Below are 24,510 nucleotides of genomic sequence, written 5' to 3'. Positions count from 1 at the left end.
CCAAAATAAATAAATAAATAAAACCAGTGAATGCTTAGAGTAGAACCAGAAGTGAGACTTCAGCAAAAGCAACTGCTTCTGTCCACCATCACTGCTCACCTCATCCACTTCACCTTGACTGCAGAGATCCAGCCTTACCTCCTAAAAACAAAGACAAAGAGCAGTGCTGTAACATGGCCACCATTTACACCTCCTCTGCAAACGCAAACAGTGACTGACCTTCTCAGGGGAGCCCCCTCACCCGGGATGGGGCACTCTGCCATGGATTTAATCCATCTGCATCTGAAACAAAGTCAGGACAAGAGTCAAAGTGCTGCAGGAGGACTCGACAGCTCCAGACACTTTGTGTCAATCCAGGAATACCCTCTACAGGCCAACTACACCCCACATGACAAATTTCAACTCCCCAGGACTTGTCCCATTCCCCCCACACCCAGACTGAGCAACAAGGCAGAGCAGCTCCAGGACAAACACACCAACCCCCGTGACACAGGACAGGACAAAAGGGAGGACACAACAGGGACAGAAATCTCTCAGCAAGAAGAATGACCCTGAGGACCGAGAGAACTCGCAATGAGATGACCGAGGTCAGACCGATGGGGAGCTGACCAGGCTCAGAGAACCCTGCAGGAAGAAGATGCCAACGGGATCACTGATCCCAAGAAACGCAGAGATGGATGCCTGAGAATCCTAAGGTCAGAATCATCTACCTGTCTCTGCATTCTGACAAGACCTAATCCACCTGAATGGATAGTGGCAGTGCACAGCTGTGGATACAGCTCAGAACAAGACCTGGAAAGGCATCAGACCGGACACTTGTGAAGAGAGATGGATTCTGATGTGTGTCTGAGCACCTGAGTCAAAGTTCAATGATATCAGTGCCTGGCCAAGGAACAAGGAGATGTTAAGAACAATGCTTGGGGTCTCCAAAAGACCCCTTGAAGGGTTAAGGCAAAAGACACACAAAACAAAACACACAAAAGACACAGAGTGCACAACAGACAAGTGACACGACATGCCCTGGGACTGCTCTGCCCTGCACACCTCAGCACTGTGAGACCTTCCCTTCACGTGCCCTAAAGGGGTCACAGCTTGGACATCCCCATCTCCAAACCAGACCCAAAAATCCCTCCCGGTGACTCCCAACCCACACCCCACTTTCATCCCCTCTGTGGCTTTGAGCCCTTCACTTATCTCTGGGATGTCCAGGGATGAGAATCCACATCGAGGCCAAGGAAGGCTGTCTCTGCCTCTGGGAAATTCCTGCTGTCTCAGTCAGGTGCCATAAAGAAAACCAAACATCCACGGATGATCTCAGCAGGGCTGTTGGGTGAGAGGATCTCAGTGTGAGACAAGTGACCACCTGAAACACACAAACAATAAGGGATGCTCAGAGTTGCACCAGAAACACCACTGCCCTGGCCACACAAATATATCAATTTTAGAAAACACAAACAAAAGTCCAGCAAAAAAAAGCCAACTCTTATTATTCCTAGTCCATCTTCCAAATATAAAAAAAATAACCCCTATATCCATTCTCCTCAAAAAACCTCCAAAATACATACTCAGAACCCCCCAACTTAAAGACCTGCCTCTAACCAAAGAAGCATAAAACCCACATCTTTTAAACTATAAAAACTCATTAAGCTAACACATCAAAACCACAGAATTTTAGATCCTTAATCAACACCAGCACACCATATACACCAATCCCATCTCTACATACCAAATCAAAACCCATTTTCTATTACTAACATAACAAAAAATTCACAACCTTTAACTGCAATAAAAACTAAAAACACCTAATTAGAAATAAAATAATTTCATTATAACTAAGCAAAAACTTCAAACAAACTTCCTCCAAAATAAACATTTTATCCACCAAAAAAACCTCAAACATTTAAAATAACTACTTCAAAAATGCCTTCTGTACCTTCCAGACTGATTTTGAGAGCTAAGCAAGGAAAGAAAAAGCACGCAGCCTGTTTTAAGAAAACAGTGTTTACTCCTGTGCATTCTCTGTCCAGTGTATTCAGCCCAAGCACAGACAGACTGCAGCACACAGATCTCCTTTGCTCTTAGTTAGTTTTAGCCAGCTAAAGAAAAGCCTTTTTTTTTCCCCCTTTTTCTTCTGACTGTTTAAACCTGCTGCAGACTGAAAAACCCAGAGAAGCACAACAATAAACAAACCAATCATCAAAAATAAAAATAGCACAAATACGCTTAAACTAACAGCACCAAAAACAATTATTCCTAACTCAATGAACCCATAATTCCTCAAAACCATCAAAACAAACAGACCACCTATAAATACACACAAAACCAAAAGACCCATTAGACTACAAACAGTATCCCCTAAATTATCCAAAACTATAAAACATATACCATAGCCAAGCAGGCTAAATAAACAAACCCCAATAACACAAAAAAAATCATTTAATTGTAAATATTAAGAAACCCTAAAAAATTAACTACATCACACTGTCTCAAACCCACTAAAACAAACACTAGATGCTCCCTATGATAAAAGCCACCTGACTTATTTATTTATTTATTATTTATTTTATTTTATTTCTTAAATAAATAAACCTTCCTCTATACCTCACACCACAGCCTATTACACCACTGTGAACCTTAAACAATAAACCCTGGAAAAACACAATATCCCCCCAAAAACAATTCAACAACGAAACTCAGTTCAAAAATATTCTGACCATGTGAACTATGAATTCTAACATGAATTAAATACACCACATATCCCTCACCATACACCACCTACGAACAGAATAAAGCCACACAATAAATCACTAAAAACCACCAAACAGAAAAAAACAGCCCTACCCAACCTGAATCCCTCCATACAACACACAAAACCCCAATAACACATTTCAGAAGTCCCTCAAAAAGAGCTACTTAAATCATTTCTACCTCAAATACAAACAAACCCAACCATAAAGTTACCGTCACTCAAAAACCAAATTATATATAACAAATAATACTCCAAAAAGTCACACAAAATACTACATATCCCCTAAGTACATAACATTAAATAAAAGCCACACAAAAGTTCCACTATTCATTAAAATTCCAGGTAAAGAGAAAACTCCCCCACTTTAAACACAGACAACAACAGAAAAGGAGTTCCTTCGATCAATTTGAACTCCTTTTATCTCCATAACTCCTTTTTCTTCTGGGAGCACCGGGGAGGGATTGGTGAGACGAAGCTGAAAAGGTAAAAAGTCCCCCCAATAAACCCAAACTGGCTTATCTGTTTAGCATACAAGTTTGTCCCTCGTCGCTTCCTGAAGTAAAACCCCAAATCCAAGTGCTCCTGCAGTCACTTCATGAAGCACAGCCACAACCTAAATACAAATTTCTCACTCCTCACAGCGCGATACCGAATTCAGCTGAGGCTCCCCTTTTAAATTTCCCCCGGCTGGAACCGCCCCCTCATTATCCATCACAGCTCCACCTGTGCTGCTCTGTCCCCCCTCACTGTTCCCAGCTCCACCTGGGGCTGCTCTCTCCCCTCCCCATCCTGTGGCATCTCTCACCTGCAGCTGCTGCCACTCTAAGGGTGAGGGCAGAGGGGACTTGCTGTTCATTCCTGGGACGGTTCATTGTCTGCACCTGACACGATGGGGCACCGGGCTTCCCTTGCTGTGGATAAGGACCCCTCTTCTCCTGCAGGTGCCCGAGGCTGAAACGGGGAATCCACCTCTGAAAGTCCGTATGCATGAGGTTCATAATTCCCAAGGAAATTCCCCAGAAATCGTTACCCTTCATTTACAAATATTCCTTTGGAATCACTCTTAACGTGTCCTTCTGTGGAAGCGTTTCAAACGTTCATTGGAGAGTTCAGGAGCCGAGTTGGCTTGTTTATGACTTGGCTGACAAGCCCAGACAAAACCCAAACACCGAGAACCCCGGCACTGCCCGGCCCTGCCCCGTGAACTGCCCGGCTCCGCCCCCGGCTCCGCCCCCGGCTCCGCCCCCGGCTCCGCCCCCGGCTCCGCCCCCGGCTCCGCCCCCGGCTCCGCCCCCGGCTCCGCCCCCGGCTCCGCCCCCGGCTCCGCCCCCGGCTCCGCCCCCGGCTCCGCCCCCGGCTCCGCCCCCGGCTCCGCCCCCGGCTCCGCCCCCGGCTCCGCCCCCGGCTCCGCCCCCCGGCTCCGCCCCCCGGCTCCGCCCCCCGGCTCCGCCCCCCGGCTCCGCCCCCCGGCTCCGCCCCCCGGCTCCGCCCCCCGGCTCCGCCCCCCGGCTCCGCCCCCCGGCTCCGCCCCCCGGCTCCGCCCCCCGGCTCCGCCCCCCGGCTCCGCCCCCCGGCTCCGCCCCCCGGCTCCGCCCCCCGGCTCCGCCCCCCGGCTCCGCCCCCCGGCTCCGCCCCCCGGCTCCGCCCCCCGGCTCCGCCCCCCGGCTCCGCCCCCCGGCTCCGCCCCCCGGCTCCGCCCCCCGGCTCCGCCCCCCGGCTCCGCCCCCCGGCTCCGCCCCCCGGCTCCGCCCCCCGGCTCCGCCCCCCGGCTCCGCCCCCCGGCTCCGCCCCCCGGCTCCGCCCCCCGGCTCCGCCCCCCGGCTCCGCCCCCCGGCTCCGCCCCCCGGCTCCGCCCCCCGGCTCCGCCCCCCGGCTCCGCCCCCCGGCTCCGCCCCCCGGCTCCGCCCCCCGGCTCCGCCCCCCGGCTCCGCCCCCCGGCTCCGCCCCCCGGCTCCGCCCCCCGGCTCCGCCCCCCGGCTCCGCCCCCCGGCTCCGCCCCCCGGCTCCGCCCCCCGGCTCCGCCCCCCGGCTCCGCCCCCCGGCTCCGCCCCCCGGCTCCGCCCCCCGGCTCCGCCTCCCGCCGTGCCCTGCCCGGGATGGGGGCGGGACCAAACTTCCACATACTCGGGGGAAAAAAGAGAAAGGAAAAAAAAAAGGAACAATGAAAACATGAAAAAAAATTTATAAAATACAATAAAACAAAATAAAAATTTTAAAAAAACTCAAAAGTTAATAAAAAAAGTAAAAAAAGAAAAGAAATAAAATCCAAAATAAATTTAAAATATAATTAAAAAATGTAAAAATACTAAATAAATAACATGAATGTAAAAACTGAAATAATATCCATAAATTTAAAAAAAATAAAAGTCATTAAGACTTTAAATAGTAATAAAGAAAAATTTGAAAAATTTAAAAATAAATAATAGAATAAAAATATAAAAATTAAAGAAATAAACCAAAAGCATTTTAAAAAGACAAAACAAAAAAAAAAATTAAAACATTAACCACAATACAATATTTAACATAAAATACAAAAATCAAAAAGTAAAAAATAAAATAAACAATAAGTAAATTAAAATACGAAATTAAATAAACACAGCCCTCCCCTGATGCCACTGCCTAACACAGCTCCAGGTGTTTCCTCGATTAGGCAGGGATAGGGAAAACAAACCCAGTGCCTCCAGGAAAAAATGGTTTTCTAGAAAATTCCCAGTTTTGCTTGGAAACAAATTCTGTTTTATGGGGAAGTTCACTTGGGATGAACACCCACATGTGCCAAGGCAGGAAAGAACCACCCCCTTGTGTCCAAGGAACAGCAACTAGGCCAGGATTTAAGTTTTAATGGGACTTATGTAATTAAAAACACACTCAATTGAACTTGAAAACAAGATGAATCGAGGCAATTAAACACTTTACAAGTTTTCCTGGGAATTCCCAGAATTCTGGGGATATGGTGCTGAACAATTCCTGATTTACCAACATTAATTGGGTAAATTTCCTTGGAAATGTCCCCTAAGAAGTAGCAAAATTCCAACTTGGATGGAAAATAGGAAAAAAAAATATAGCCTTACTAAAATCAGAGAGAGGAAAAACATCAAATAAAAGGAAGGAATAATATCTAACTCCCAGCTTGCCCGGAAAACAAGCTCAGGAATTTCTAACATGGAAAACTTTTGGCACAGCCAGGAAGTCTGTGGAAGTCCATGGAATGATGATTTCAAATCTGCTTCCTCTGCTCTGATTTTCAAGGGAAGAGGGAGTTAAACATGCCTATTTACTCCTATTCCAGAAGGATCTCTAGTTTGTGGGAGTAACAATCCAAAGAAACTCCAATCTTACTTGTATTTGACAGCTGAAACTCTCAGCAGAGTTGGGAAGTTTCTGTGGAACAAAAGAGCCACAATTGCTGGAATAACAAAATTCAACTCAGCAAAAGTCAGGAATTCTATTGACAAATCCATGGAGGAGGAGGAGGAGGATGACACCAGGAACACAAACCAGCTGAAAGCAACGATTTACTGGAAAGGGCAGGAAATCAAATGGACACTCTCTGGTTCTGATCAGGCGTTTCTCCAGGAGTCAGAGAGAAAAGTGGGAACCTTGGACTGGGATAAGGCCTTCCAGTGCCTCCACTTCCCACTGGCTCTCTCCTTTTTTGCCAACTACCTGCAAGAGGAAAAACAGCAGGAATAAAGTTTCAAACAGGAGGTCCTTGGTTCAGGCAGACTGAAGTGCAGCTCCCACGGAGCGAGTCCAGGCTGTGCCCAGGGGAGCTCCGGGAATCTGGGATTGCCCGTGGGATTAAAGGGCTGGAAAAGCAGGACCCACCTGCCGGGTTTAGTGCTGGGACACAGCAAGGCCTCGGCTCAGGGGCAGCAGTTGGAGCTGGGACTGCAGGAGAACACCACAAAGCCAGGTTAAACATCCAGCATGACACGCAGCACGCTCCAGGAGAAACTCAGGTGGGAGAAGCCCCCGGATGCTCCGTGTTCCTTGCCTTCAGCAGCTTTGCCAGGGCCTCCCTCAGAATACTGACCTCACCCTGCAGCTCCTACAAAATAGGAGAACTTATGGGAATCACCCAGCAATCCATGGATTTCCAGGCATTAAGAACCAAAGCAGCCGCCTCTCAGTGGTGTCCCCAAGGCCCAGCAGTGCCCAGCACCTCTGACTGGAATTGGAGGGGTCCCAGCACAGCCCCAGAGCAGCAGAAAAACCCACCTCCAGACTCACCAGAGAGATGACAGGAGGGCCCTCCCTGCGATGCCTGCTGAGCCAAGTGGAGCTGGCAGGGTGACCCATGGACATTCTGCGTTCACCTTTCAACAGAGTCAATGCGGAAACAGAACAAATCTCTCTCGGTGTCGAGATCCCTTCAGGTGCACCTGGAGATGCTGCAGTGTCCTTCAGCAGCCAGAGCAGAACAGGGTTTCTACTGTGCTGTAAGTGAGAAATACAATTGAATCAGAAGTAAATAAAAGGAAGCACCTCTCCCTCTGCTTTTTATATTAAAAAAATCATGCAGTAGAATTTTTTTAACCGTTCATTCTTGCTTTACACTGTGTAAACTACAAGCACTCAACTTCCAGCCTGAATTTGCAACAGCTCCTCAGGCTGACTGACCTCAGCAGGACCACCAGAATCACTAAATTGTGGAAGGGAAAGCTCATCCCATTCCAGCCCCACCCAGGGCACAGACACCTTCCACCAGATCCAGGGGCAGCCACAGCTTCTCTGGGGAACCTGTGCCAGGGCCCCGCCGCCCTCCCAGGGAACAATTCCTTCCTGATATTTAATCTAAACCGGCCTCTGAGGCATAAATTGAAAAATCACAACTAATCCTTTATAGTAAATTAAAGAGCATATACAGTATAATAGAATATATTCCAAGTAGTATTTTAAAATATATAAGACAGCATTTAGTAACATGGTGCTTATTATTTTTTGCATATATTTAAACATTACAAATATGAAACCTTCAGCACAATCACAAAATGAACTAGAAGAACTAACCTAAACAACAGAATAACAGCATTAAGAGCACAAATAAAGAAAAGAACACAGACTCTAAAATAATACGTTCTCTTAAAATTGTGCCAAAAAAGCCAAAGCACACATGAGAAAGATAAAGGTGAAAAAATGAATTAAAAAAGACCCCCACAACGGCCTGGAGACCACCACCACTAAACACTGAGCGTGCCCAGAAAAACATAAAATAATTACTATACCAAACGAAAATAACCAAGATCAAAAAATAAATATGTATGGAGAAAGTCTGTAAGATATCCTGCATATGTAAAACCTCAGAAAATAAGAAAGGGGGCAAATCCCCTGGGGGGTATGCGTGTCTTTGATAAAATTATTCTCCACGTCAATAAATACAAACCGCTCTAACAACTCGGATTAGTTGTGGAGTTCTTTCCGCGTCGTTTCAGCCTCCTTTCATCCTGATGAAGCCGTTCCCCTTGTCCATCACTGCGTGTCCTTGTGAGAAATCCCTCTCCATTAGGGCATAAGCGGCTGGCACAGACCCCCCCAAATCAATGTTCCGGGGGCTCTCGGGGCCACACGGGCCCTTTACCGGCTTATCCTGCCGCCTTCCCCGGGAACCCCGGCTCGGCTCCAGCTCCGGACACAGCGCCAGTGTGTCCCGCCCGCCCGCCGGGAGATCGGCAGCGGCCCCGACACCGCCTTGAATGGCCCGCCGAGGAAGCGGCAGTGACGGCGGACACCGGCCGGGGCCGCCCCGGAACTGCCCCCGGCTCGTTCGGTTCGGCTGAGGGGGGGCGACGTTCGGGGAAACTCGGCTGGGCTCGGCTGTTCGGGGAAACCCGGCGATTTCCGTCAGCCGTCGGCTATTCTCGGCTGTTCGGGGAAACCCGGCGATTTCCGTCAGCCGTCGGCTATTCTCGGCTGTTCGGAGAAACTCGGTCATTTCCGTCAGTAGTCGGCTATTCTCGGCTGTTCGGAGAAACTCGGCAATTTCCGTCAGTAGTCGGCTATTCTCGGCTGTTCGGAGAAACTCGGTCATTTCCGTCAGTAGTCGGCTATTCTCGGCTGTTCGGAGAAACTCGGTCATTTCCGTCAGCCGTCGGCAATTCTCGGCTGTTCGGCAACTCTCGGCGATTTCCGTCAGCCGTCGGCTATTCTCGGCTGTTCGGCAACTCTCGGTCATTTACGTCACCCCCCGGCTATTTTCGGATCCGAGGAGCATTACGTCACTTTCGCCCCACCCCGCCGCCATCTTAGTTGTGGCTGAAGCCAAGTCCGGTCGAGCCGCCATCTTTGTTGTGGCACACTTAAGGCCCCCATCGGTGACTAACACAAGCGCCTGACTAAAACGACTAACCTGAACCCGCCTGCGGCGCGGGCGAACCCACAGCCCGTGTCCCTACACCTGGAAACGCCACAAAAAATTGCCCACGGGGGCCGGCGTGGTCGGCATTTTTGTGCAGGCAGTCACATAGACACACATGGGGTCCTCTCTTTTTCCCGCCCTTTTCGCCGCCATCTTTAGAAGGTCAAGCGCCGCGAGCCGCGCCGCCATACTGGTTGTGGCACCCCCCCCCAAATGTCCCCCGCGGCTGCTCGCACAGGCGCCTGACTACATCGACTGCCCCAACACTGCCGTGGCGCCGCTCAGCCCCCACCCCGTGTCCACGCACCTTCTTTTGCCGCGAAAAAAAATCGCTCCCGGGCGGCTCCGTGGTCCAGGTCGCGCGCAGGCAGTCGTCTGCCACGTGTCCGGGGTCCTTGCACTTTTTTCCCGCCTTTTTGGCCGTGATCTTTCGGTGCTCGGGCGGCAACACTGCCCGTGAGCTCAGAGAACGGGGCTGCTGCGCACCTCGGGTACCGGCACGGCGCAGAATTGCAGTACCGCTGTATGTCCACAGGATGGCAGCACTGCCGCACAGCTCTCGGGACCGGCACGGGGGGGAACTGCAGTACCGATCTTTATCCACAGGATGGCAGCATTGCCTTACAATTCGGCTCGGGGGGGAGCTGCAGTACCGCTTTTTATCCACAGGATGGCAGCATTGCCTTACAGATCGGCTCGAGGGGGAGCTGCAGTACCGCTCTAGATCCACACGATGGCAGCATTGCCTTACAGATCGGCACGAGGGGGAGCTGCAGTACCGCTCCGTGTTCACACGGTGGCAGCACTGCCGCAGGGAGCGGAGGCAAAAAAGAACGTGGCCAAAAATCCCCTTCCAAACATCCCCTAAAATAAATGCCCCAAAAGACCCCCAACCACAACAACCACGAGAACCCTGCCATCACCCAAGCCGAATCCAAAAAAAGCCTTCAGTTTAAGCTGTATTTCAAAATTACTTCTATTTCTTATTTTGATATTTCTATTAATCATTACAATTTATCTATTATATCATGTACATTATAGTAGGTATATTCTACATATTATAATATATGGAACATGTAATAAGAGAGTGGAGCTATTGGTATTATTTTTCATATTTTATAGTTCTTTTTTGTTACTTATATTTTTCTTATTTTTTGTATTTGGTTGGGTTTTTTTCAATTTGTGTTTACTTCTTTATATTTTAAACTATATGAATTCATTAACCTAACACATCAGGCACACATTTCATGAGAATTGAATGACCCTAGTTTTCTAAAGGGTAAATATTTAATATTTATTAAATTATTCTGTGTGCTTTTGGAGAGGGGGGTTGTTGGTGGGGGGGTTTGTTTTGGGGTTTTTTATTTGCTTAGATTTGGATTTCTTTGTTAAAATAAAATGTTTACTTAGTTTTATTGCTACCTCTGAAAAACACGTGACATCAAATTACTCCTGCTAATACTGTGCATGGGTGGCATGAGACCTGAAAGGAAAAAGAGGGCACCCCACTCTTTACACCTTTCTCTGTTAAGGCTTTTTAATTTAGCAGAAAATACAGAGGTTTTTCATTAACTGCACTGTCAATTATATCCAGACAGCCAATGGACATGGAGGTCACTCTTCAACTTCTTTCTTGCCAACAGCCAGAACAAAGAAAACATAAAATATGTAGAGGGAGAAACAGGATTAACAATTTAATGGTTTCTGTGTAGAAGTCCACCAGAAGGGTGGCCACTGTGCAGAGAATGGAAGTCTCCTGGAAAACAGAGAATGCTTGGCCTTTTTTCATGTTATCCTTTATTATTTTTATATTAAAGCACGGCACAAATAAATTTAATGTTCTTTGATGTCACTCTTTTTCTGGTTTTTCTCTCCTGTTGGGCCAAACTTCCACATATTCTGGGTAAGAAATAGTATTTTAAAAAGGAACCAAAAAAACATGTAAAAATAAAAATAAATAAAACTGAATAAGTTTTAAAACTTTAAAAATACAAATAATAAAAAAATGAAAATAAATAAAAACATAAAAATTAAAATAAAAATCTAAAAGTAATATAAAATAAAGTAAAAAAATTAAAAAAAAAAGAAAAATATAAAATCTTTTAAAGAGTACAAAAGAACAGCTGGACTGGGATAAGGCCTTCCAGTGGCTTTGCTTCCTACTGGCTCTGTCCTCTTTTGCCAACTACCTGCAAGAGGAAAAACAACAGCAATAAAGTTTCAAACAGGATGTCCGTGGTTGAGGCACTTCAGAATAAGATTTTTAACAAAAAAGTTGGCCAAAAAAAGAGAGTCTCAAAATCAAGATATAAGCCTCGCAGCTATTAAGAAAAGTTGTCTTTGGTGTGTGTAACTTGCAGGCTCCTCATGTTTTCAGTCCTTACCATTTATTTTTTACCAAGTTGATGGTTAAAACCTTGTAGAAAGCTTTAAAAAAAAAAAAAAAAAAAAAAAAGAAATCCAGGACAAAGCCAGGCATTTTCCCAAGCCCCCTCAGTGTGGAGCTGTGTCAGCCCCCAGTGTTTGGTCCCCCAGCCCAGCCCAGAGCAGGCTCCAGCTGCTCCCCAGGGGGGGTTACCAAGGGACTCACTTGTTTGGAGCTGTAAATGCACGTGCCCTGCACTGCAGTGCCAATAAATGTGAAATATGGGACTCTCATCATCAACAGTGACTGACCTTCTCAGGGGAGCCCCTCACCCGGGATGGGCCACTCCGCCATGGATTTAATCCATCTGCACCTGAAACAAAGTCAGGACAAAAGTCAAAGTGCTGCAGGAGAACTCGACAGCTCCAGACACTTGGTGTCAATCCAGGAATACCCTCTACAGTCCAACTACACCCTACATGACAAATTTCAAGTCCCCAAGACTTGTCCCATTCCCCTACACCCAGACTGAGCAACAAGGCAGAGCAGCTCCAGGACAAACACACCAACCCCCGTGACACAGGACAGGACAAAACGGGGGACACAACAGGGACAGAAATATCTCGGCAAGAAGAATGACCCTGAGGACCGAGAGAACTCGCAATGAGATGACCGAGGTAAGACCCATGGGGAGCTGACCAGGCTCAGAGAACCCTGCAGGAAGAAGATGCCAACGGGATCACTGACCCCAAGAAACACAGAGATGGATGCCTGAGAATCCTACAGTCAGAATCATCTACCTATCTCTGCATTCTGACAAGACCTAATCCACCAGAATGGATGGTGGCAGTGCACAGCTGTGGATACAGCTCAGAACAAGACCTGGAAAGGCATCAGCCTGGACACTTGTGAAGAGAGATGAGTCCAATAGGTGTCCAAGCTCCTGAGTCAAAGGCACCTGGCTGAGGAACGCAGAGATCAGAAATGCTGAGATTGATTCCAGGGGTTTTAAACGGCCCCTTGAAGGGCAAAGGGAAAAGACATGAAAGAGACAAGATGCACAAAAGACACAGAGCGCACAACAGACAAGTGACACGACATGCCTTGGGACTGCTCCGCCCTGTGCACTTCAGCACTGTGATCAAAAATGAGACTTCCCCTTCACACAGCCCAAGGGGTCACATCTTGGACATCCCCATCTCCAAACCTGATTTAAAAACCCCTCCTGGTGACCCCTGACTCCACACCCCACTTTCATCCCCTCTGTGGCTCCCAGCCCTCCACTTATCTCTGGGACATCTGGGGATGCCAATCCATGACAGGTGCCAAAGAAGGCGCCTCTCCCTCAGGGAAATTCCTGCTGTCACTGGGCTGGTGTGTCTCAGTCAGCTACAATAAAGAAAAGCAAACGTGACCATGTGATCTCAGCAGCACATGGGCCAAAAACCAGCAATTCTGCTACTCACCACCTCCTGAGCACACCCAGGTCCTCGGGCCCTGTGCTCCAGCTGTGCTCAGACACCAACACTGCAGGGTGTGCCTGGGTTAAGAGCAGACAAGGTGATGTGGCACTGCTGAAACTTGAGCAGAGCCTCCCTCCTCCTCCCTGACACACCTCAACTCCTCGGCTGTTACCAAAGTCCACCTGGATGGCCCCGTCAAATGGAGAAGGTCAAGGCTTCACCACAGAGTCCTGTAATGCTCCCACTGTCTGGCTGGTAAGAGGAGATCAGCATCGTGTGAATGGAACACCTAAAACAGACAGCACTGGATGCTCAGAGTTCCACCAGCAAGTGAGGCTGGAGCAATAGTAACTGCTTCTGTCCACCCATCACTGCTCACCTCGTCCACTTCACCTTGACTGCAGAGACCCAGCTTTGCCTCCTAAAAACAAAGACAAAGAACAGTGCTGTAACATGGCCACCATTTACACCTCCCCTGCAAACACAAACAGTGACTGACCTTCTCAGGGGAGCCCCCTCACACAGGATGGGGTGCTCTGCCATGGATGTAATCCATCTGCACCTGAAAGAAAGTCAGGACAAAAGTCAAAGTGCTGCAGGAGAACTTGACAGCTCCAGACACTTTGTGCCAACCTCACTCTTTTTACTCCTGAGGGGCCCATCCCACTGGGCCCTCTCCTCTCTAAGGTAACTTTAAATTGCCTCCTGGGACTGAAAAGTTTTTCCCCCTTCTCCCCACCACCCAACCCCAACACTTAACTTTTGAATATGAGTGGACAAAATCCATCCTGGACAGAAATGAACGTGTTGGCTCCGTGGATTTGGAGACGTTCCCTCGGTGCTGCCATATCCAACCTCCAGCTGTGCACCTCCTCACACTACCTGGGACCACAGAACAGAAAATGTGACTATTCCCCTCCAGAAGAGTCACCCCCGGGGCCCCTCTGCACCGCTGTCCCGGCCCCCCCTCAGATCTTCCCCCACTCCAGAGCCTGCCCAGAGTGAACCCAGCAAAAGGAAAAGGGACACACTGAGCACAGCACTCACCTGTGGGCCACCTGCCCAAGTGCCAACTCATCCCCTCCCTCTATTCCTTGGTACACCTGGGGCAGCAGCACCTGCAAAGAAACAAAAAAGGAAAAATCATGGTGAGTTACTGTGAAACAGCAACCTCCCTGCTCTGAATGAAGCACAGCACAAGTGAACCTTAATGTTGCACCCATCTACCCTCCTCTGGCATCCTGGGCCAGCACATCTGCAAAGGGACCACCTTAAATAAAACAAAAAAAGACCAGTAAATGCTTAGAGTAGAACCAGAAAGGAGACTACAGCAATAATAAATGCTTCTGTCCACCCATCACTGCTCACCGTGTCCACTTCACTTTGACTGCAGAGATCCAGCCTTCCTTCCTAAAAATAAAGACAAAGAGCAGTGCTGTAACATGGCCACCATTTACACCTCCCCTGCAAATACAAACAGTGACTGACCTTCTCAGGGGAGCCCCCTCACCCGGGATGGGGCACTCTGCCACAGATTTTATCCATCTGCACCTGAAGGAAAGTCAGGAGAAAAGTCAAAGTGCTGCAGGAGAACTCGACAACTCCAGACACTTTGTGTCAATCTAGAGATACCCTCTACAGTCCAACGACACCCTACATGACAAATTTCAAGCCCCCAGGACTTGTCCCATTCCCCCTACACCCAGACTAAGCAACAAGGCAGAGCAGCTCCAAGCCAAACACACACCAACACCCGTGACACAGGGCAGGACAAAAGGAGGGACACAACAGGGACAGAAATATCTGGGCAAGAAGAATGACCCTGAGGACCGAGAGAACTTGCAATGAGATGACCGAGGTAAGACCAATGGGGAGCTGACCAGGCTCAGAGAACCCTGCAGGAAGAAGATCCTAACGGGATCACTGACCCCAAGAAACACAGAGATGGATGCCTGAGAATCCTACAGTCAGAATCATCTACCTATCTCTGCATTCTGACAAGACCTAACCCACCAGAATGGATGGTGGCAGTGCACAGCTGTGGATACAGCTCAGAACAAGACCTGGAAAGGCACCAGCCTGGAAGGTTGTGAAGAGAGATGGATTCTGATGTGTGTCTGAACACCTGAGTCAAAATTCAATGATATCAGTGCCTGTCCAAGGAACAGGGAGATGTTAAGAACAATGCCTGGCATTTCTAACGGGCCCCTCAAAGGGGTGAGGAAAGAGACACATCACAAAAGACACAGAGTGCACAACAGACAAGTGACACGACGTGCCCTGGGACTGCTCTGCCCTGCACACCTCAGCACTGTGACACCTTCCCTTTACGTGCCCTAAAGGGGTCACATCTTTGACATCCCCATCTCCAAACCTGACTCAAAAATCCCTCCCAGTGACCCCTGACCCCACACCCCACTTTCATTCCCTCTGTGGCTTTTAGCCCTCCACTTATCTCTGGGATGTCCAGGGATGAGAATCCACATCAGGGGCCAAGGAAGGCTGCCTCTGCCTCAGGGAAATTCCTGCTGTCTCTTACTCAGGTGCCATAAAGAAAACCAAACATCCACGGATGACCTCAGCAGGTCTGTTGGCTGGTGGGTGAGAGGATCTCAGTGTGAGACAAGTGACCACCTGAAACACACAAACAATAAGGGATGGTCAGAGTTGCACCAGAAACACCACAACCCTGACCACACAAATATATCAATTTTAGAAAACACAAGCAAAAGTCCACAAAAAAAAAGCCAACTCTTATTACTCATAGTCCAACTTCCAAATATTATAAAAATAACCCCATCTCCATTCCTCTCAAACAACCTCCAAAATATACACCCAGAAGCCCCCCAACTTAAAGACCTGCTTCTAACCAAAGAAGAAGCAGAAAACCCACGGTTTTTGACCTATATAAATTCATTAACCTTACACATCAAAACCACAGAATTTTAAATCCTTAGTCCATGCTAGTGCACCATATACAGCAATCCCATCACTGTATACAAAATCAAAACCTATTTTTGATTACTAACATAACAAAAAAGTCACAACTTTTGACTGCAATAAAACATAAAAACACCTAATTAAAAATAAAATAATCCCATCATAACTAACCCAAAAGCCCAAGCACTCCAAACCAACTTCCTCCAAAACAAATACTTTCAGTGCCAAAACCCCTCAAATATTTAAAATAACTACTTCAAAAATACCTTCAGTACCTTTCAGACTGATTTTGAGAGCAAAGCAAGGAAAGAAAAAGCATGCAGCCTGTTTTAAGAAAACAGTGTTCACTCCTGTGCATTCCCTGTCCAGTGTATTCAGCTCAAGCACAGACAGACTGCAGCACACAGATCTGCTTGGCTCTTTGTTAGTTGTTAGTTTTAGGGAAGGGAAGTTCCCTGCACTGATTATTTTTTCACTTTTTCTTAGGGCTCATTAAACCTGCTGCAGACTGAAAAACCCAGAGAAGCACCAAGAGCTGCACCTGCAGCCACGGGGCCTGGACCTCAGCATTTTATCAACATCAGAACAGCTGATAAGAGACCAAAGGAGCTGAGCTACAGCCACAGCAAGGACTTTCTGAATTTACCATCTCCCTTCAGAAAACCAAAATGTTTTATTGTTTTATGTTATTCACTTTTTATGCTTGTGACCACTTTGTTTGTTAAATAAATAGTTTTTTCCATTTCTTCCTAAAGAAATTCTTTCACAAACCAATTTAAAAGAGACACCATTTTACTCTCAAAAAAAAAAACCCATTCAAAAGTTTCCTCCAAAGTTTACCCTAAACCACAACAAACAAACCAATCCACAAAAATAAAAATAGCACAAATATACTCAAATTAACAACAACAAAAACAATTATTTCTAACTCAATAAACCCATAATTCCTCAAAGCTATCCAAACAAACAGACTACCTATAAATACACACAAAACCAAAAGATCCATTAGACTACAAACAATATCCCCTAAATTATCCAAAACTATAAAACATATGCTCTAATCAAGCAGGCTAAAAAAACAAACCCCTGCAAAACAACAAACAATAACCTAATTATTAAGAAACCCTAAAAAATTAACTACCTCACACTGTCTCAAACCCACTAAAACAAACACAACACGTTTGCCATGATAAAAGCCACTACTAAATAAATAAAAACCTCCCCTATACCTCACACCACAGCCTATTACACCACTGTAAACCTTAGAAAACAAACTCTTGAAAAACACAATATCCCCCAAAAACAACTCAACAATGAAACTCAGTTCAAAAACACTCTGACCAACAGGTAAACTGTGAAATCTAACCTGAAATAAATACACCACGTATCCTTCGTCACACGCCACCTACAAACAGAATAAAGCTACCCAATAAATCATTAAAAACCACCAAACAGAAAAAAACAGCTCTACCCAACCTGAATCCCTCCATACAATACACAAAACCCCAATAACACATAGCAGAAGTCTCTCAAAAAGAGCTACTTAAATTAATTCTACCCCAAATACAAACAAACCCACTCATAGAGTTACCTTCACTCAAAAACCAAATTACTCACAATAAATAATACCAAAAAAGTCACACAAAACACTACACACCATCTAAGAATATCATATTCAAAAGAAGCCACATTGAAGGGCCACTATTAATTAAAATTCCATGAGAAAAGAAAATCTCTCCAGTTTAAACACAGATAACAACAGAAAAAAGGAGTTTCTTTAATCAATTTGAACTCCTTTTTTCTCCATAACTCCTTTTTCTTCTGGGAGCACCGGGGAGGGATTGGTGAGACGAAGGTGAAAAAGAAAAAAAAGTCCCCCTATAAACCCACACTGGCTTACCTTCTGCTGGGTATAAAGGTTTGTCCCTTGTTGCCTCCAGAACTGATGCTCCAAAACCACGTGCTCCTGCCTTCACTCCAAGAACCACAGCCAGGACCTGAGCACTCACTGCTCACAGCTGGATACCGAACCGAGCTGAGGCTCCCCCTCTTAAACCGCCCCCTCGTTATCCATTACAACTCCCACCTGTGCCTGGTCTGTCCCTCGTTATCCATTACAGCTTCACCTGGGGGTGCCGGGGGATCGGGGCCGGGGGGGATCGGGGTCGGTGCTGAGCGCGGGGCGGAGCCGGGGGCGGTTCCCGGGACCCGCTATCCAATCAGCGCTGCCGATGCCTCAGCGAGCCCGTCAATCGCGAGCCGGGCGGGATTTCAAAAGGGTGCCGGAAAAAGCTGATGCTCTGAGCTCGGTGTGGAGCTCTCCGGTGGGTCCTGGGGCCTCGCACCCGGGACCCGCCCCGCGCCCCTAGTACTGCCCAGCCGCGTCCCCGGTCACCTCCGGGCCCCGCCTCACAGCGCCCCGGCTCCGCCGCAGCGCCCCGCCCTGCTCTCCGGGCCGGCCCCGCCCCTCACAGCTCAGCCGAGCCGAGGCCGCGCCCGGCCCTGCGCGGAGCCGGAGGCGCTGAGGGGGGCCGGGAATGGGACCGGGCGTTCTGCTTCGGGTCCTGTCCGTGCCGACCGGGAGTCCCGAGCGGTGCCGCCTCTCCCCCGGCGGGCGGGCTGCGGGCCTCGGGGCCGGAGGACCGGGGCGGCGTTGCGGTCGCGATCGGGACCAGGAGCGCTGCGGGCGGCACGAGCCGCTCCCGCTCCGCCCGCAGCCGGCGCTGCGCCGGCGTCCTGCCGGGGCCCTGGGCACGAGAGGACGGCGGCGGCGATTTCCTGGTGCCGACAGGGACGGGACGGGCCGCGGGGAACCCCCGTGCCGGCCCCAGGACCCCCCAAATCCAGCCGCTCCCCGCGGTGCCGGGAAATCTGTTTCCAGCATAGGCAGAAAAATCTTTATCAGAAAACTCAAAACTCAAGGATACGGGATCTGATGGGAGAGCAGAGATTCTGGTATAATTTCAAAAAGAAGTGGGAAAAATAAATCTATGGAACAGCTCGTTTTCCCTCCCAGATTGGCTTCTGTGTGATCGTCTGTGACTCCAAGTGCTCCGATGGGATTTTCAGCCTGTGGAGCTGCAATAACCTGCCAGATGCTAAGCACGACAGAAAATAACGGGAGAACTCCCTGGATCAGGCAGTGGAGCCTCTCAGTGATGTCCCAAAGGCCCAGCAGTGCCCAGCAGCTCAGACTGGAATTTGAGGGGTCCCAGCACAGGCCTCCCTGCACATCCCCCTGCTTCTCCAAGTCCCGTTTAACCAGAATGATTTTTTGGGGGTAGTAGCCCTCAAAGCCAGCAGAACTGGCCTTAATCACTTTTGGAGGGAATCTCTCTTTTCTTCCTCACCTAATTCCCACTGTCTAAACCTAGCCTGAGGCTCAGCTCTCCATCCCCTCAGTCTCTCCAAGGACCTCGGCTTGGATTTCCCAATCCAACAAGGGAGAAATGCTGCTGTCCTTATTGTATATCTTAATTGTAGTAACTGCTTAAGAAGTAATTGAAAGATATTAAAAGAATAAAGAGAAATTAAACAAGAGCTGCCTGCACCAAGGGCCATCCAAGGGTTGCTAAAATCCCTTACCAATCCCTTGGCCCTTGGGGAGGGGGACCGGATTCCTCACCAAAGCTATTGGGAAGGAAAGGGGGGCTGCCAGGCCCACCCCCAGGTGTTTAGAGCAGAGTTGGGGCTTCCCAGCCGTGTCCTAGCTTGGGACTAGGCAGAACAGCTTGTCCCTTCCTCCCTGGGAGCCCCATCTCCAGAATGAGGTAAGTGATGCAGGGGCAGCCTGAGCTGGAGATGACAGGAGTAGGAGGGGGGGTGACCCAAAGTATCCTTTCCCCCTGTGTAGGGGTTGAGAGGACAGAAACCATCCTTCCTGGTCAGGTCTGAAATCCAAAAGCCGTTACCTGCATTAGTGCTGATGCATCTGACAGGAACAGGGATAGGACAGTGTAGTATTAATGTGGAGGGGGCGTCAGGAAAACCTAGCTTGAATATCTTTTTTCCTAGTGCTGCTTCCTGGAATTTTTTTCTCCTGTCTTCGCCTTCTGACTGGGCTTTTCCCAGCCGCAGCCTGTCACCGTACTTCATGCTCAAGACCTTATTTCAGCTTTTGTCCCTCCCACACATCTCCAGCCTTCACTTTTGGACCTATGGGCCCCTCCCTGACACACTGATTGCCCTCTGCCATTAACAATCTCTATCCCACCTCTCTGCTGATTTCATGTGTTCAGAGTTCAGGTGTTCAGCAGTTCTAGAAAGCCCTTCCCAGCCCCAGAGTTTTCAGCTCTTGACCCACAAGCTTTATTTCACGGCCAGCCCGGTTCTTCCACCTCCACATTCATTTTTTCTGCCTGTCTTCGCCAGGTGTAGCTGCTCCAGGTTGAGACAACAGGGCCCTTTTTTTGTCTTTAGTTGTGCGGTTTCAGCTTCAGCTCTAGAAATGCTATTCCACCTCCATCCCATTAATCTTTATTCCATTACTAACCCCTGGGCACGTGTCCCATTTCACAGTCACTTCCCAGGTCTACACTCATTATCCCCTTTGAACTGTGATTGCAATTGTAGCACTGCAGTCCCCAGTGATTTCAGCTTCAGGCCCACAAGCTTTATTTCACTGCCAGCTCTTCTGTTTCACTTCTGTCTCCACATCTTCCCAGCAGTGGCACAAAATGCTGCTTCTGGTTCTCAGAGTACGAGTTTTGCTTTTGCTCTAGCTTTGTGTTGTTTCAGCTCAGCTCCTGTTCCCATAGTCCAGCCTCAACCTTCCAATCCTTACTGCAGCAACAGCTCTCCAGTCCCTATCCCAGCCCTTACAGTGATTTCAGCTCCAGCCCGCAGTTCCCGTCCCGGCTCCATATTCCCTAGAGCAGCCCCACAGGGGTTTCACCCCAAAGCCTACCATCTTTGTGTCTCCTCCAGCTCTGCTGTCTCAGCTCCAGCTCCTCAGCTTCCCACTGCCTGCAGCTAAAAGCTGCTACTGCTTCTCACTGCAGCCCGGGGCTGTCGAGAAGGCCACAAGTCAGTCATTGTCATCACTTCAATGTCTTTAGGAGTTGTATCACCCACCCTCCTGGGTTCTCAACCTCGGGGACACTTGAAGCCCGAAGGCCAACATGTATCTCCCCCCTTCCCCTGGGTCTCAGCCCAGCACTTGTCCGAAGGCCCCCTCAGCTCCCCGAGGCAGCACCAGGGGCTGGGAAGAGCCACTGGGCCCCTGCTCCCCCATCCCAAAAGGTGTCCATGGGTTGGTTCTCGGGCCCCACACCCTCAGCCTCTGCTGGGTACCATGGGGCAAGGGCTGGTAACCCCCCAGGCATCTCCTGCAGGCCCTGAGCTGCAGCTCCATCCCCTTCTCCCGTGGGGAGAACCCTCCAGCCCCAGCATTTCCATTGTTCCACACTGTTTTGGGCCTGCCTCTAGTGCCAAGGGCTTTATTCCACATCCTGGGGCTTTCTGTCTCTACTGGGCTCACAACTGCTGTTTCAGCCCTAGCCCTACAACCTTTACTGAATTAACATCAAATATCTAGAAAAAAAAAAAAAAAAAAAAAAAAAAAAAAAAAAAAAAAATTGAACCAAAAATAGTGCATTGAAACAAGCAAAATAATGAAAAGATGCAATAAATATGAAAAACATAGTTACTTCTAATCAAAGCAAAATAAAATAACAAAAAATGCAAAACCTGTTGCTTTATTTCTGATACTTTAAACACTGCTTTAAATCCAGAAACAACAGAAGCGCTTCTCGCCGGCCCCTGGTAGCCACAGCCAGTCCTCCTGTGCCTCACCAGGCCCCGCACCGGCCTCCGGCCGCCCTGGGTACGGCTGGCGCCACTGCCCCAGGACACCGCCGGCCCCCAGACACCGGCGCAGGCGGACGCGGGAGTCGCGTCCGTGCTCACCCTCGCTCCCCGGGCCGGCAGCTGCGGACATTCCGTCCCAGCGCAGCAGCGCTCCTCCCGACCGACCGCGCAGCTCCAAACGCCGCTCCCCGTCCCGCCGCCGGACTGACGCTCCCGGCCCCCTCAGGGCTCTATTTATGCCCCAGGGCCGGCCAGCTCAGCCAATCACAAGCGGAGGCAGCGCCGGCCCCGCCAATCTCTGTTGAGGAAGCGCCGGCCAGGTGAGCGCAACCAATCACAAGCGGAGGCAGCGCCGGCCCCGCCAATCCCAGCTCGGCTCCGCGAGCTCCCGCTGTCCCCTCACGCCCCCGCTCCCGCCAGGGCCGGCGGATCGGGGCCGGGGAGTTCGGGGCCCGGGCTGAGGGCGGGGCGGCGTTGCGGTCGCGATCGGGACCGGGGGCGCTGCGGGCGGCAGGAGCCGCTCCTGCTCCGCCCGCAGCCGGCGCTGCGCCGGCTTTCTGCCGGGGCCCTGGGCACGAGAGGACGGCGGCGGCGATTTCCTGGTCCTGACAGGGCCGGGCCGGGCCGCGGGGAACCCCCGTGCCGGCCCCGGGACCCCCCAAATCCCGCCGCTCCCCGCGGTGCCGGGAAATCTGTTTCCAGCATAGGCAGAAAAATCTTTACGAGAAAACTCAAGACTCGAGGACACGGGGTCTGAGGGGAGAGCGGAGATTCTGGTATAATTTCAAAACGCTTTGGGGAAAACAAATCTATGGTACACCTCATTTCCTCTCTGTGGAAACCTCAGTAGTAAAAGCTGCTCGGCCAATTCCATAAAGCATTCCAAAATCAGGGTCCTGGGGAGCGACGTTCGGGGCAACTCGGCTGGGTTCGGCTGTTCGGGAAAACCCGGCGCTTTCCGTCAGCCGTCGGCTCTTCTCGGCTGTTCGGCAACACTCGGTCGCTTTCGTCATCCCCCCGGCTCTTTTCGGTTGCGAGAAGCATTACGTCACTTTCGCCCCTCCCCGCCGCCATCTTAGTTGTGGCTGAAGCCAATTCTGGTCGAGCCGCCATCTTGGTTGTGGCACGTTTAAGGCCCCCGTCGGTGTCTAACATAGGCGCCTGACTAAATCCACTAATCTGAACCCAGCTGCGACGCGGCTGAATCCACGGCCCGTGTCTCTATATCTGGAGAAAGCACCGAAAATTTCCCCCGGGCGGCGCTGTGGTCGGGGTTTTGTGCAGACAGCCAACTAGACACACATGCGGTCCTCTCGTTTTCCCGCCCTTTTCGCCGCCATCTTTAGAAGGTCAAGCGCCCCGAGCCGCGCCGCCATTTTGGTTGTGGCACCCCCCCCCAAATGTCCCCCTCGGCTGCTCGCACAGGCCCCTGACCACATCGCCTGCCCGAACACTGCCGTGGCGCCGCTCAGCCCCCATCCCGTGTCCGCACACTGGCGTACGCCGCGGAAAATCGTTCCCGGGCGGCTCCGTGGTCCGGGTCGCGCGCAGGGAGCCGGCTGCCACGCGCCCGGGGTCCTCGCATTTTTTCCCACCTTTTTGGCCGTGATCTTTCGGCGCTCGGGCGGCAACACTGCCCGTGAGCTCACAGTCCGGGGCTGCCACGGGCCCGCGGGGACGGGCACGGCGGAGAGTTGCAGTACCGCTTTTTATCCACAGGATGGCAGCATTGCCTTACAGATCACCGCCCGGGGCTGCCACGCGCCTCGGTGGGGAGAGCTGCAGTACCGCTCTGTGTCCACACGGTGGCAGCGCTGCCGCAGGGAGCGGAGGCAGAAAAGAACGTGGCCAAAAATCCCCTTCCAAACATCCCCGAAAATAAAGGCCCCAAAAGACCCCCAACCGCAACGACTACGGGAACCCCGCCATCAACCAAGCCAAAACCAAAAAAAGCCTTTATTTTAGGCTACAGTTCAATATTTCTTCTATTTCTTATTTTGATATTTCTATTATTCATTACAATTTATCTATTATATCATGTACATTATAGTAGGTATATTTTCCATATTATTATATATGGAACAAGTAATAATAGATAGTATGTCTATTGATATTATTTTTCATATTTCATAGTTCTCTTTTTGTTACTTATATTTTTCTTAATTTTTTGTGGTTTTTTTGTTTTAATTGGTGTTTACTTCTTGATATTTTAAACCATATGAATTCATTAACCAAACACATCAGAACCACAGTTAATTACAATTGAAGGACCCTGGTTGTCTAAGGGGTAAATATTTAATCTTTATTAAAATAATATGGGCATCTTTTCTCTTCCTATGTGCTTTTGGGGAGGGTGGGGTTGTTTGTGGGGGGGTTTGTTTTGGGTTTGTTTTTTTTTTTTTGTTTTCTTAATTTTGGATTTCTTGGCTAATAAACAAGGAGGTTCATAGAGTTACAAAATAAAATGTCTGCATAGTTTTATCGCTGCCTCTGAAATACACTTCGACATCGAGTCACTGCTGGCAATACTGTGCACGGGGACAAGGAGACCTGTTTAGGGGTTGAAAGGAGAAGAAAGGCACCACGATGTCCACAGCTTTCTCTGTTCAGGTTTTTTAGTGCAGCAGAAAATCCAGAGGATTTTTGCTAACTGCGCTCTCGATTCTATCCAGACGTCCAGCGGACAGGGAGGTCATTTCTCAGCTTCTTTCTTCCCAACAGCCAAACTTCCACATACTCGGGGGAAAAACAGTAAGGAATAAAAAAAACCCAACAAAGACAACACATAAAAAATTAATTAAAATAAAATAAAACAAAATAAAAAAAA

The 24,510-nt window shown here is 49.4% G+C and overlaps 1 protein-coding gene and 1 long non-coding RNA gene across 2 annotated transcripts; both read right to left on the bottom strand.

Moving 5' to 3' along the window:
* Positions 1-6,619: 6,619 nt before the first annotated feature.
* Positions 6,620-11,826, bottom strand: LOC310916860 (uncharacterized protein; the record flags this gene model as incomplete). Its single annotated transcript, XM_083874729.1, has 4 exons — positions 6,620-6,800; positions 6,983-7,189; positions 9,415-9,971; positions 11,805-11,826. 4 exons carry the CDS (start codon positions 11,824-11,826, stop codon positions 6,708-6,710), a joined length of 879 nt encoding a protein of 292 aa, XP_083730855.1. The 3' UTR covers positions 6,620-6,707.
* Positions 11,827-13,099: 1,273 nt separating this feature from the next.
* LOC310916950 lies at positions 13,100-22,844 on the bottom strand. The gene is made up of 6 exons (XR_014591370.1): positions 21,783-22,844; positions 13,983-14,053; positions 13,689-13,817; positions 13,435-13,491; positions 13,315-13,356; positions 13,100-13,224 (listed from the first exon to the last, which is right to left on the bottom strand). It is a non-coding gene; the product is annotated as an uncharacterized lncRNA (long non-coding RNA).
* Between the last annotated feature and the right edge of the window lie 1,666 nt (positions 22,845-24,510).

The sequence above is a fragment of the Zosterops lateralis genome (assembly GCF_965231275.1).
Source record: "Zosterops lateralis genome assembly, chromosome: 18".
NCBI classification, from domain to species: Eukaryota; Metazoa; Chordata; class Aves; order Passeriformes; family Zosteropidae; genus Zosterops; species Zosterops lateralis.
Note: the sequence above shows the minus strand (reverse complement) of the source record. Positions and strands in the feature narration are given on the sequence as shown.